Below are 12,270 nucleotides of genomic sequence, written 5' to 3'. Positions count from 1 at the left end.
CTATGTTCTTTTCTTGGTAGCTCTCCTCTATTGGCGGAACTGAACTCTGGGAATAGAGGATCTCTTCATTCCTTTTGCCTGACTTTTACCAGATGCGGTGTCCATGGAGGCAAAAAGCACCTCCACAGGGGAGTCACCCAAAAGCCTGGGCTGCAAATGACTCTGAGCCACAGCAAGCAGAGCTGAGAATAATGCCCAGGCTCTGTTAATGCATTCAAACATTCCCTCTGCCAGATGCCTTTGAGCTAACAGAGCAGAAAGCATGAAGGGTTTTACAAAAAATCACTACAATTCTTTTATATTTAAATCAAAAATTTAAAATAGAATTAATTAAAAATTCACTGGGCATTCCTCATGAAAGTTTTATACTCGCACAAGAAATCAGTCTATGGTCTGTTCTATAAGATCAGTTTTGGTATCATCCCTTTTCAAGCGAAGTCATGCAGGTAAGAAGAAGCTTGGTGAAATTGAAAACTGAAATCATCCAACACTTTTTATGGGGAAAGGATTAAAAGAAGAATTGAAGCCACAAAGATCTTTGGCATCAGTGAAAGGAGGGGGCAAAACTGTGTCCCCTGAGTCACCTATTCTGGGGCCCATGTCCCATTGTTACTGATCTTCCCGTTCTCAAACAGAACAAAAGGAGCAGAACGTGCAAAGGTGCTTCAGAGGAGCCCACCTCCATCACACAGAGCTAAATGAAGTTAGTCTGCCCAGTTGTTTTTCTTCCTCAAGCCACTGGGCATGACTCTGCTTTTGTTGCGTGATAGGCATATTGGCCCTTCAACAGCCATGATTGAGGAACTCCAAAGTTAGCCCAGTCTGAACCCATTTTTTTTACCCATTAAATTACCTGCTTATAGGAATGGATTCATTAATAGACAGCTTGCCAATTTCAGGTTATTCTTCAAATTCGCACAACATTTGTATGGTCAAACATTTGTATGTTCTAAGCTTTGATTTTATGAATTTTCAGAAGCAGCTATCTTCAGAACCCATCAACATAAGCCATCTTTTTTAAGCCTTTTGATAATATTATCTGTACTGTCTGAAGAAAGATCCCCATGACCTAAATTTAATCAGAATAGACATTTTTAAAGCTACCAGTTCAACATTGGAGGAAGGAAGTACTGAAATGTGACAGTATCACATCATACCAATTCCAGTCATGACAGCAATCCTCTAATGCCACTTGAATACTCCCTAGGAAGGTGCTGTCAGAAAGAGATAGCAATTAATAGCTAAAATACTTATTTATGCAGATCACATTATATGTTGATCACAGTCCCTTCAGTGTACAGGACAAAAAGGATTCAGTCCCTAAATTTTCAAACAAGAAGAAAGGTGATGCAAAAATGACAATGATGTTTATGCTCTTGATACAGTGGTCCCACAGTAGAATAAGAATTACTACAGAAAACACTGTATGAACAAGGAAAGGATGAACAAGAAAATCAATTCCAGTTCTCGTGGAGAAATAGAGTAATAAGTATTATAGAATACATAAAAGTCTAAAGGCAGATAGAAACTACAGTGGTCAAAATGTTCAAAATAATATTTAAATGTGTCTACATCTAGGACTGAATTTTAAAATGTTTACATCTTTCTGAGATGCTGAAGTATTATTTGCAGTCTGCAAAAAGGAATAAGTTTATTTTGTTTTGAACCGATACAGGAGGAATATTGTGTTAGGAATATCTTACATGCTTCTCCTAGGTCTGTGGAAAAAGAACATTTACTTTTTTTCTCAGATATTCATTCTAAACCCTCACTTACAAAAGTCAAAGGTTCTTAACAGGAACAAATAATATAAATACTATTTTATGGGTTAATTCATTTCACTTTCCTTGCAAAACATACTAAAAAGATGATTGTAAGGGATAGCACAGACCGCCTGCCTGGCAGTAGGTGATCTGCTGCTATTGAGACTGACAGCCAGTGCCCTTGGAAGACTGAAAAGAGCAGGGTAAATTATCACACATCCTTGGTAAGTGTAAAGGAGTAAAAGAGTAAAGCATTTGCACGTCACTTTTCCAAGTCTTGACTTTTGCAAATCACTATTATCTTACTCCTTCATACTACTGCTCATTATTCCTAATGCAAAGTAGGCTAGGTGTTACTTTATAGTAGTATTCCTTTTCTTTGAGTCTTATGACCTACAAAATTTACTCTGTCTGATCCAGCTACGGTCCCAGAATATAAAAGGTGTCAAAGCCAGGTACAAATCACAGGCAAAGTAATTTGCTGCCAGCTGTCTATTTTGCCTGGGGCCACAGCCCAGTAAAAACATCAGCAAAATTCCTGTCTTATGGAGAGTTTCTGAACTTCAGAGCTTTGCTTCCGTGGAAATAAAGCATGAAGAATCCAGGACAAGAGGCATGCACAGTGAGCATGAGTAAATTAATGTATTTAGAGTCAATCCACGCTGTCAACTACAACACAAATTCAAAAACCTAGATATATATGAGATAGGATTGGAGGACCCAGGCCAAGTAGTCAAAAACTGACTCAAAACCACTAAGTCACACTTAAAACAAAATAGGAAGGGACTTTCATGGTCCTCATTTGAGGTTTCAAGACAGAATTTAAGGTGGAGGGAAAAAGTGGAAAGCTTCCTCTCAACTCCATGGGCTCTTTACTCTGCACATAACCTGGAGCAACTCAGTCTCACTCTCAGGCAAGGAGCATGCTCCAGGAGCAGGGTTAGCAGGAGGTTTTGGCATTTGCTGGGTAGAGGTGAACATATAACTGAAAGCTGCCACCACAGGCAGTGCCAGGCCTTGCACGTGCTGCCCTGAGGAGCAATACGCTTTGTGTTTACACTGAGGCATACCCAGGTGTTCCCACAGCCTCTGACTTCCCACTCGTGCACTTATGGAAGCTCAGGCACAAAATCCACTCAATTCACAGGGAGACACTCGGGCTTTCCCCCTTCTTTTTACAGCCACTTCAGCCTCTGCAGAGAGACACAGGAAAAAAGCCTTAGCTTGACTACATGCATTTCCCAGTTGCACATGCCAGGACAGGAGGGAGGACAGTAAAGAGTGACTGAATGTTCCTACTTTAATTCAACCATCCCAAAGAAAATGACTTTTTATGGACATCACACCTATTCAGATTAGAGGACTGTGATGCCATGAAAGCACAGTTACTCATGAACGCACAGAAGCAAATGAGGAAAAGGATAAAAATTTACTTTGAGTAACCAATACTTAATTTTACTCACTAGAAGGGAGAGGTAGAAAAAAATGCATCCCTGAAAATCACACCGAGTTGTGCCTGAGTACTCTTATTAGGTAATGTAAAAATTAATGAAATGTGCTCTTTTTGCTCCAGTTATGACATATTGTAATTTAGAAATCTATTCAAAAGCTTTCAATGAAATAGTGAAAGATGGATATTTTCATGTGCAAGCAGCTTCCTTATCATAAAAAATTACACAAATCATAAGAGGGGAGAGTTCACCATGGAGTCAAATTGTTTTAATAGCCACTTGACTCAATAGTCAAGGGATTATTTTATCTTTAGATTCTTACACTTCTTCACTCCTACCACTGAAAGCATTTATGAAATGACATTTTCATTGCCTTGTCTTAAAGAAGAAATATTAAAAATTTTAGGCCACTTTCACAGTGTTATTGAAGTTCTCTGATGCACAACCATTAGTGAGATAAGAAAGTCATGTTGTCTACTGTTTCTTATAACCCATCACAGTCTCCAGAAGCAGTCAAGACGGCCAATCCAATTAATCTTGAAAACCATCAAAGTCCAAACACATTTTGACAAGCAAACGGGTGGGATATTAACATTAGCACAAACAGAAGACACAATTTGATTCTGAGAGCTCCAGGAGCCTGCAAAGCAATGAGAGCTTAATGTCAAAGGCTGACTGACTGTGAATAAATCAGCTCTGGGAAAAATTAGAATTCCTAGATGATAAGTGACAGATGTCCCTCATGCTAGAATGACTTTCAGGCCACTTCATTTGAATTTTATTAGGAGAGGAAGAAAAACAGAGTTACAGAGCAAAAGCAAAACGCTTCAAGGTTGTGTGTGGTGGGTTATAAACTAGTCTGCCTGTGTCAGGATGGCTTATTTCATTCAGTTGGTCCAGAATAAAAATTAGCAGATAAAAAATACACTTTCGGTATAAAAAAGGGGACAGTGTACTTCCTGAAATTTAAAAAGCATTATTTTTTTACAGTTTCCAATGGTGAACAAACACAATGGGAAAGTGCTCTGCTGAAGCAATGAGTAGGCAGGCTTCCTTGCCAATAGCTCCACTCTGCACACAATGTCCCCACAGACCTGGCTGAAAGTGGCCACCAACCAGAGAGGTCTCATCTTCACATTTCACATCTTCACATCTGACAGTATGAAGTGCCCCTGGTTCTAAAGGTGCTAAATAAAATTATGGAGGAGTGGTCTTGCAGGGGCTATCAGGACCACATCCTGGATGACACTGCAAGAGGATATGCTTGTATCCTGGGTGAGCTGAATGTTGGGAGGGCATGTTATAGAAAACAGCACTGCAGGGTTGAACGTTCTTCACCAAACTCCTGGGGAAGCTGTGATTTTAATAAAATGGCATATTTAAAGAGAATACCTTCCATCAGAAAAATTCTGGCCACCCTTCAATAATGCAGTTTTAGGTACCAGCTTTATTCTTAGGCAACATCTCTAAATGAAAGTGTTCGCAGGCCTAATGTGAAGTCCAAGGCCGGTGAGTAACCTCATGCAAACTGATTTATTTCAAAGGTGAAAAGGACTGTTATTCTGAGCAGAAGAGGAGTAGTACAAGGAAAATACAGCTGCACAGTATCTGGCAGGGAACCAAATAATTTCTTTCATGATTCACTTTCAACCTTCTTGCCAACTGCATGCCATGTCACAGTTTCAGAAAGGCACCAAAAAACAGTGCCGGCAGAGCTCACTCTGTCAATCCCAGCACCAAGAGGACTGAGTCTGCACCCAGGTCCCAGGAACAGTGGGTCCCTGCTTGGTAGCCCCATCTAATCACGATGTGCCCTGCACTAATGGCACAGGAGTGGCACGTGAGGAGGACATTAGCTAGGAGAGGAAAAACAGGACAACATACCCTGGTCTTATTCTGGATTAGTTTGTACAATTTAATTCTTATTCTCCACAGACTTATAAGGGTGTTCAGCTGCAAACCTATGATTAAGTTCAGGCAAAGTCAGTGAAACTGCTGACCTAATAAATTTATATAATTGCTTCATATTTTGCAGAATAATTGCCTGCATTGTCCACATGTGTCTATTGTATAATGGAGACTAAAATATCAGCCAAGAAAACTTCAAAACATTAGAATTATGACCCAGGAGTATGGATGGTGTTGAAAACTGGAATTAAAGTTGTAGAATCCATGTGTTTGGTCCCTACAACAATGGGATCCTGTAAATGTTCCAAGGAACAACTGGTCACATATCAAATTAACAAAACTTTTCTGACATGTTGATGCATTGATGCATGAGGTTTTGTTTCTGCAGAGGTGTACATACATCTCCACAGGAAGTGCTACCTATCATCCAGACCTCAGAACTTTAGAATAGTTTTATAAAACCAAGTCATTTATTCCAGTGATTCAAATCCCAGTAAATCAAAGCACACAAATAGGCCTTTGCATAAATGGGACAAGTGCCAAACACCCTAGAAGTCAGGACAAGTGGTTTTTTTAGTTTGCATCTGGGTGCTGACTTAGGGAAGGATCATGATTTGTGACTTACTTTCATCTGAACACAGAGCCAGCATGAGGACTAAGTGAAAACTGTTTTATTATTCTGTCTTTCTCACTGCAAACTTGAAAAAAAAGATCTAATTTATGTATTGAAATAAAGATTAAAGTGCTTTGAAGAGAGGTTGAAAGGTCCTCTGTTCACCACAAAGCCTTTTAAAACATTTATTTCTTCAGGAGCTACTAAGACATCTGAACAGCTTTAAAACTGCCACAGAGTTCTCTGGGTTGCATCCCTTCTACTGGCATTTCAAGTAACCAAGACTGAAAAGTGTTGAGGTTATTGCAGAATCAGAATTTTCTTTAAAAAAAAAAAGATTAATAGCTCTAAGTGAGATGCAATTCCAATATGAATTGAATAGAGGTGTGTGACAGAGAAATAGTGAAACACCTAAGTCAGTTACTGCCAACTTTTAAGCAGGGTCATGCTTACAGCCACTGATCTACCTGCCCAATATTCAGCTTCCATTCAAGTATTGGCAAGTTGAAAAGAATTCCAAAATGAGCTCCATGAGCAACATAAGCTCTGGGAAAATAATACAGCATGCATTTCCCAAGGCTTGGTCTATTTTTTTATCCAGGAGATATTAAGGACTTGAGCACAACGTTACAGTATTGCCACGTTGCTCCTCTCACAAGCTATGTAAACAAGACAACCACAACCTTTGAATCTGCAGAACCTGTCATTTTGGAAAAAAAGGGAAATGCATCACAGGCTGACCTTTGTTCAACTACTCATAAAGCTTCCTTTACTCACGAACAGAAACTTTTGTAAAGTGCTTATACCATGGGTGACTCAGAAGAAAATACCTCTTCAGCTAAACTGACATTCTCGAATTAATTCCCAGCCTGCAGCACACCGTTTATCTCAGGTCCCCTACACCTCAACATCACTCTTTTCTCTCTCATTGACACCTTACTGTTCAAGACATAATTTTTCTCTTAACTGCTGGCAGACAAAGTATTACCTTCACCGACACCCCCTTCTACCTGCTTCTCAAGAAAATCTGTGTCACTGCTACAGTGCTAGTGCTGACACTTGTTGTTCAGGGTCTGACTCTACGCACGGCTTTAAGACAGAGAGGAAGGGTCACTCTCCCGAGTGGTAGCTGGGCCCACCACTGACTTGATTCATTACCCACCTGAAATGACACACGGTACAAACCACAGCATACACCACAAGCATAGGGAACCTGCCCACGTAAGACAATGTTTGGTTTATTTAAATTGTAATTAGATACAGAAAAAAAAGTTTTAAAAGCCCCACCCCACCCCACCCTGTCCCCCCTCGCTGAAACCTTCTTTCTCTTCAGAGTGATTTACAGCAGATTCATGAAGAGCAGAAGATGGCTGAAGGGCTGTGACTGCGTCCCAGGGCAGCAGAAGGTGTCTAAGAGGGATGGGCAGGCCCAAGGGAGAAGGACCACAGCACAAGCCTCTTTCAAAAGCAAAACAATTGTGCTGGAAGGTAGGTCAGAGCCAACACCTCCACACCTTCCACGCAACATTTCATCCTCATAATTAAAGGCTAGGATGACTTTGAGGATGCATTATGAAAAACAAACTCCCTTTTGGTTTTAAATAGGTTGAATTACATCAACTCATACAAAATGAGAAGCATTAGTTTGCTTCTCTTGGGGGAACATGTTGTTTCTAGGGGAAAATGCAGCAGAAACATATTTACTGGTGCCAAAGAGGAGCTGGAAACATTGCTGGTGTCAGAAGAGACTATGTTTTGAAAAAAACCCCATAACTTGATCTGCAGTTACAAGAGTCTTTCTGAAATTGGCCTAGTGTAGGGAGCAAAACAGAAGTGGGTGTTCTCAAGCTATATCCAGACCACCAACACTGTAAAAATGGCACCCACGGGCAGAACTTAGGTGTTTAAGTATCCCGTGTGATTGAGTCTGACTATTCTTGAGTGCTATCTCTTAAAAACCCTGAAAATTAAGAACTCCTTCACTTATGGCAGCAGCATTTCCAAGGTCTCCACACACAGGCTTTCAGTATAAGCATTAAGTACAAGTACTTTTGTGCCTAACGCTGGAATCCCACTTCACACCAAAAAGCTTTCCCATAATTTAAGGATATGCAGAGACAAACTCCATCCAACCTTTGGAGAGGTCCACTCTAGAAGACATGTTCTCACCTAAATCACCTGGGATGCAATGACTTCAACATTGGGCTCATTAGTTAAGTTAGCTCTTCTCTAAAACACCGAGGAAAGAGGTAGTGTAGGAGGACAAGTGCCTATTTAAGTGACTGGAAAGCATTAAAACTGGCATAAGTGATACTCGGTACCACTTACAGCTCTGGTTCCTTTGGGTGCAGGGTGAGAGATAGGAGACACAGAGGAAAGCACTGTTTCAAAACAGGAAAGCAGGATATACTAAAGTGGCAGTGGGAACCCTGCAGTGAGGGTTTTTTTCAGAAAATATACTGAATGCTATTCCCTAGTAAATGGCTTAACAACTGTTATTGTTATCATAATATAGCTGGAGTGAAATTAAGGATTAGACATGGGCATTTTGAAGAATTCCTCACCCTTTTGATTTAAGCTGCATTACTCAATGCCACAGCGCAGAATTTTCTGAATGGCAAAGTCATGATTTGCTACAAAATCTCAAGTAAATCTTAGAAATAATGTAGGAAAATATTCACTTGGCTAGGGAACACCACTTAGCCCCTCTTTGCAAGACACAAGAGCTTTCCAGAGTACACAGGACTTGATCTGCTTCTCTCTGAATAAATAATGCTCTTCCATTGCACACATACACATACCAAATTAACATTCTTACCTTATCTTTATTTTCAGAGCCAGAATCCTCAAGTTTGGTCCGTATGACAAAGGGAGTAGATAATCTCAGGAGAACTCGTTCAAACGTGGCACTGATTTTAGGGGAAACTATGTCGAAGCAGTCTTGGAATTTCAGAGTTTTATGAGTGTCACATCTGAGCTGCTTTCTAAGACCTTCTCCAAGCTGGAGAACTAGCATGTTCGGATCAAACATCAGGTGAAAGGGGAAAGCTCTGCAGAAGGTGCTGATGCTAATCCTCAGGTCTAATGGGGACTGGGAAGTTCCTGGTGGAAGTGCTTTTGTGATATTTGCATTTTCATGTTCTTTGATAAGGAAAGTCAGACAACTGCAGTTACCTGGGTTCGTCCCCTCTGAACACAACTTATCATTAGTGACCTGTTCTACTTCCACTTCCAAGCGGTAAATCTTCTTTGCTGCTGCCTTTATCATCCCCACCATTGCAAATCCCACAATCTGATGCGGGTGAAAGTAATGAAGCATGAGATTGCCTTCAGGGAGCTCTTTGCATAGGAAAGAAGGAGATTCCAGGGTGGCCTGTCTTCCAAATGAAGTTCTAATATGCTCCAGCAAAGCATCAAAGCCATTGAAGAAATCCTGAAGGGTCCCACCCACAGCTCGAAGAACTCTTTCATTTTCATCAAAGCAGATATTGAAGAATTCCTCCCCAAACTTTTCTTGCATTTCCTCAAACTTCAAGCCTATAGGACAATAAGACACTAATATGAACAACACAGTAATGCTAGTGTCACATTTTCCCTTTGTTCTCTACTCGCACAGTACTCTTCCGAGACAGTGAGAGTGGCTTTTTCACTGGGTTACCTACCCATAAGAATCTTTTTTCCTCTGGTGGTTGGGAATAACCCTTGAAACCATTTTTGCCTGTCATTTTAAGTCGTCATGCTTGCAGCTTGCTGTCCCAGCCAGCTACTTGTGGGATTTACACTTGCCTGTCTCCTTTTCTCAGTTGGAAGCCAGAAGATGTTATAATTTCCCAGAAAGTTGCACGTCACATGCAGTCTGCTGTGTGCATGCACCCACCCACGGGTGCACCCCTTCTATTGCTGACTTAGCCACAAACAAGGCTCCTGCTTTCATAGTCCTTCTGTTCACTGCCTCTGTGAGGGATCTAGCTTGGTAAGCTTGAAGAATAAGCTGCTGGACTCAGAGTCAGGCCTTTGTCTTTCAATAAGCAATGTAAAGTCCTGTAGACAGATGACAGTTTAGAAACTAGGTGAGTCAAGTTGAGGGCTTTGGGTTTTCTTTTCAGACAAAACAGTTTTCTCATCATAGGTATTGGGTATGGCCAGAAGATAGAAAGGAATAATTGCTTTTTTTTTTTTTTGTGGCCTACAAAAGACAGCAAACTCTTTCTATTTTAGGCTTCTATGCTCTCCCATCTCCAAAACACTCTGCCTCTTAGAGCAATCTAAACGGCTAGTAGATGGGACAGCTCTGTGATATCTCACAATGTCACTTCAAGTCTCCATCACAGAGATGCAAAAGGTTTTGATTTACACAGGTGATAAGGCTGGTATTGCTGAAGGGTTGAAAAAAATCAGCTATAGAAGCCCCTGGATACAAAAGTGTATCAAATCCTACTCTAACGTTATTTACCATTTTAAGGATAACCTGGTAAAAGTAATTTTGAGATGGTTATTAAACATTTTCCTCTCTCTTATTTTAGGGAAGACATACTCTGTTAAGTTTCACCTGTATATAATCCCTTTATTACATAGCAGAGTTACAAAATTAATCAGATATGTTTGTATTGCTCTATGCTGTAATAGAAGAAAAAAAGTATGAATTAGCTGTATGTGAATTAAAAATATCCATCAAGAGTTTAAAATGAAATTAATATAGGAATTAACAACATAGTTCCTTCAGTGTATTGAAATCAAATCAGAACACACTTCAATCAACTAGTCAAACATCTTTAAAATTTCTCTTGAACTCAAACAGCAACAAAGGGCAGTTACTTATTTCCTAAGAGCACAACAGGCCCTTTATTTTAATATGTATTCAGCATGCTTTATAAAATTGGTAAGGTCCCAGTGGATCACTGAACTTCTCATTGTTTGTTTAGATTGCTTGTAGGCTTCTAAATTTGGAAGAACTTGATTAGTGACTTTCATGCCCAAGAGGTTAAGCAGGGGACACAAGAAGTCATGTATCTCTTGTTTGCACACAGTAACCTCTGATCAGCTCAAGGCAGAGCCTGAACTACCTATGCACACAGGTATACTTAGTAATGATCAATATTGACAAGAGATCTGAGTATTCCACAGCTTTGCAAACTATCCACAGCAATAGTTTTGTTTGGACCTTCGACAGGATTAATAGCAGATTAAAATGCATCCAATTATATATATGAACAGGACAACACAACAACAGGACAAAGCATGTTTTATAAAAGAATAGTAATAATCTGGGAAAGTTCATTCAAATGCCATTACTCATAATCAAATCTGGTCACTAAACTAGGTTATTACAAAAATATTCCCAGGACCTTTTATGACCACAGATGGTCCGATCTGTGGCTAAGCCAAAAGAAAGTACCTCTGGTACACAATGCCCCCTGATATCCTGACTCAGAGGACAGCGTGCCAATTCCTGACTCATTAGCACTATGTCTGCATAACACAGTATTGTACCATCTTCCGTAACAATACTCGCTGTAACCCCAAAAGCATTCAACTCTAATCCACACCAATAACATTGTCATAATTGGGCATTACTAGCAAGGAGCTAAGAAATTACCATATTCATAGGTATACACAAGCACGTGCATACTTTTGAACCTCACTGTTCTGCACAGTGAACCGTGAGTAGCTTTAGAAGGCTGTGTGCAGAAGGGAGCAGTCTAGCAGGGGCAGCCAAGGCTGCAAGATTGCAAAGGCCCTCCAAGTATGGGAACAGGAGAGTACTAGAAACCCCTGGGCTATTCATACAAATGACCAAATACTGTTACAGAATCATATAACATCCCAAAATGCTGCCCAGAACGATAGGTGAGCTTTCTTAGAGTGTATTATAAAATTACAGTAAAACAGTTGCCCTGGCACCACTACCTGAAAAGTGCAGGACTGATCACATCTGTACTTTACTGCTACACATGGAAGCTACTATCATTAAGGGAAGCTGTATCTCAGTGCTCAGCCTCAGGTTCTCCTGATTGTCTTAGACTGGTCTTTCTGTCTGCCCTGGAGATCTTGCTGTTCAATGTGGACATAACTTACTGGCTCCAAGCAACATAAATTATACCACGAAATTTGTGTCAATGGCCTGGCTTGGGGACATGCTTCTACCTTAAAAAACATTTTCGTTTTGAATTGAGTCACACACAGTACCAGCAGAAAATAAGGTTAGCTCAGAAGGGAAAAATAGATATGCCCAAACTAGACCAAACTCCTGGTATGTCTCAGTCAGGAATTCATGCTCTCCAATAATAGATAGTATGAGATACTGAGAAAACTAAACTAAGTCAAACAACCTTCTAAAACAAACAAGTCTAACATACCTATCAGAGAAATTTTTTCCTAAGCCTCATAATAAAAGGTGAATTTTTGTTTGAAGCATGATGGGTTAAATCAAAACTCTTCATTTTTATTTCTATTTCTATTTCTACTCTGTATTTCTACAAAGCTCTTGGCTTTAGCGATGAGATTGCATGAAGCTGCACAAAACACTTAATCGGTA

General features: G+C 40.1%; 1 protein-coding gene across 1 annotated transcript in view; it reads right to left on the bottom strand.

The window, feature by feature from the left end:
• The window catches only part of GUCY1A2 (guanylate cyclase 1, soluble, alpha 2), a gene marked incomplete at both ends in the record, with an annotated part of 73,463 nt that overhangs the window by 40,710 nt on the left and 20,483 nt on the right, over window positions 1-12,270 (bottom strand). Inside the window, one exon of the mRNA XM_008946363.1 lies at window positions 8,554-9,272. Coding sequence (XP_008944611.1) covers window positions 8,554-9,272 — 719 coding nt within the window. The remainder of the gene's footprint in view (window positions 1-8,553; window positions 9,273-12,270) is intronic.

Source organism: Merops nubicus, unplaced genomic scaffold (genome assembly GCF_000691845.1).
Source record: "Merops nubicus isolate BGI_N331 unplaced genomic scaffold, ASM69184v1 scaffold5618, whole genome shotgun sequence".
NCBI lineage: Eukaryota > Metazoa > Chordata > Aves > Coraciiformes > Meropidae > Merops > Merops nubicus.
This window is presented reverse-complemented; position numbering and strand designations above follow the sequence as displayed.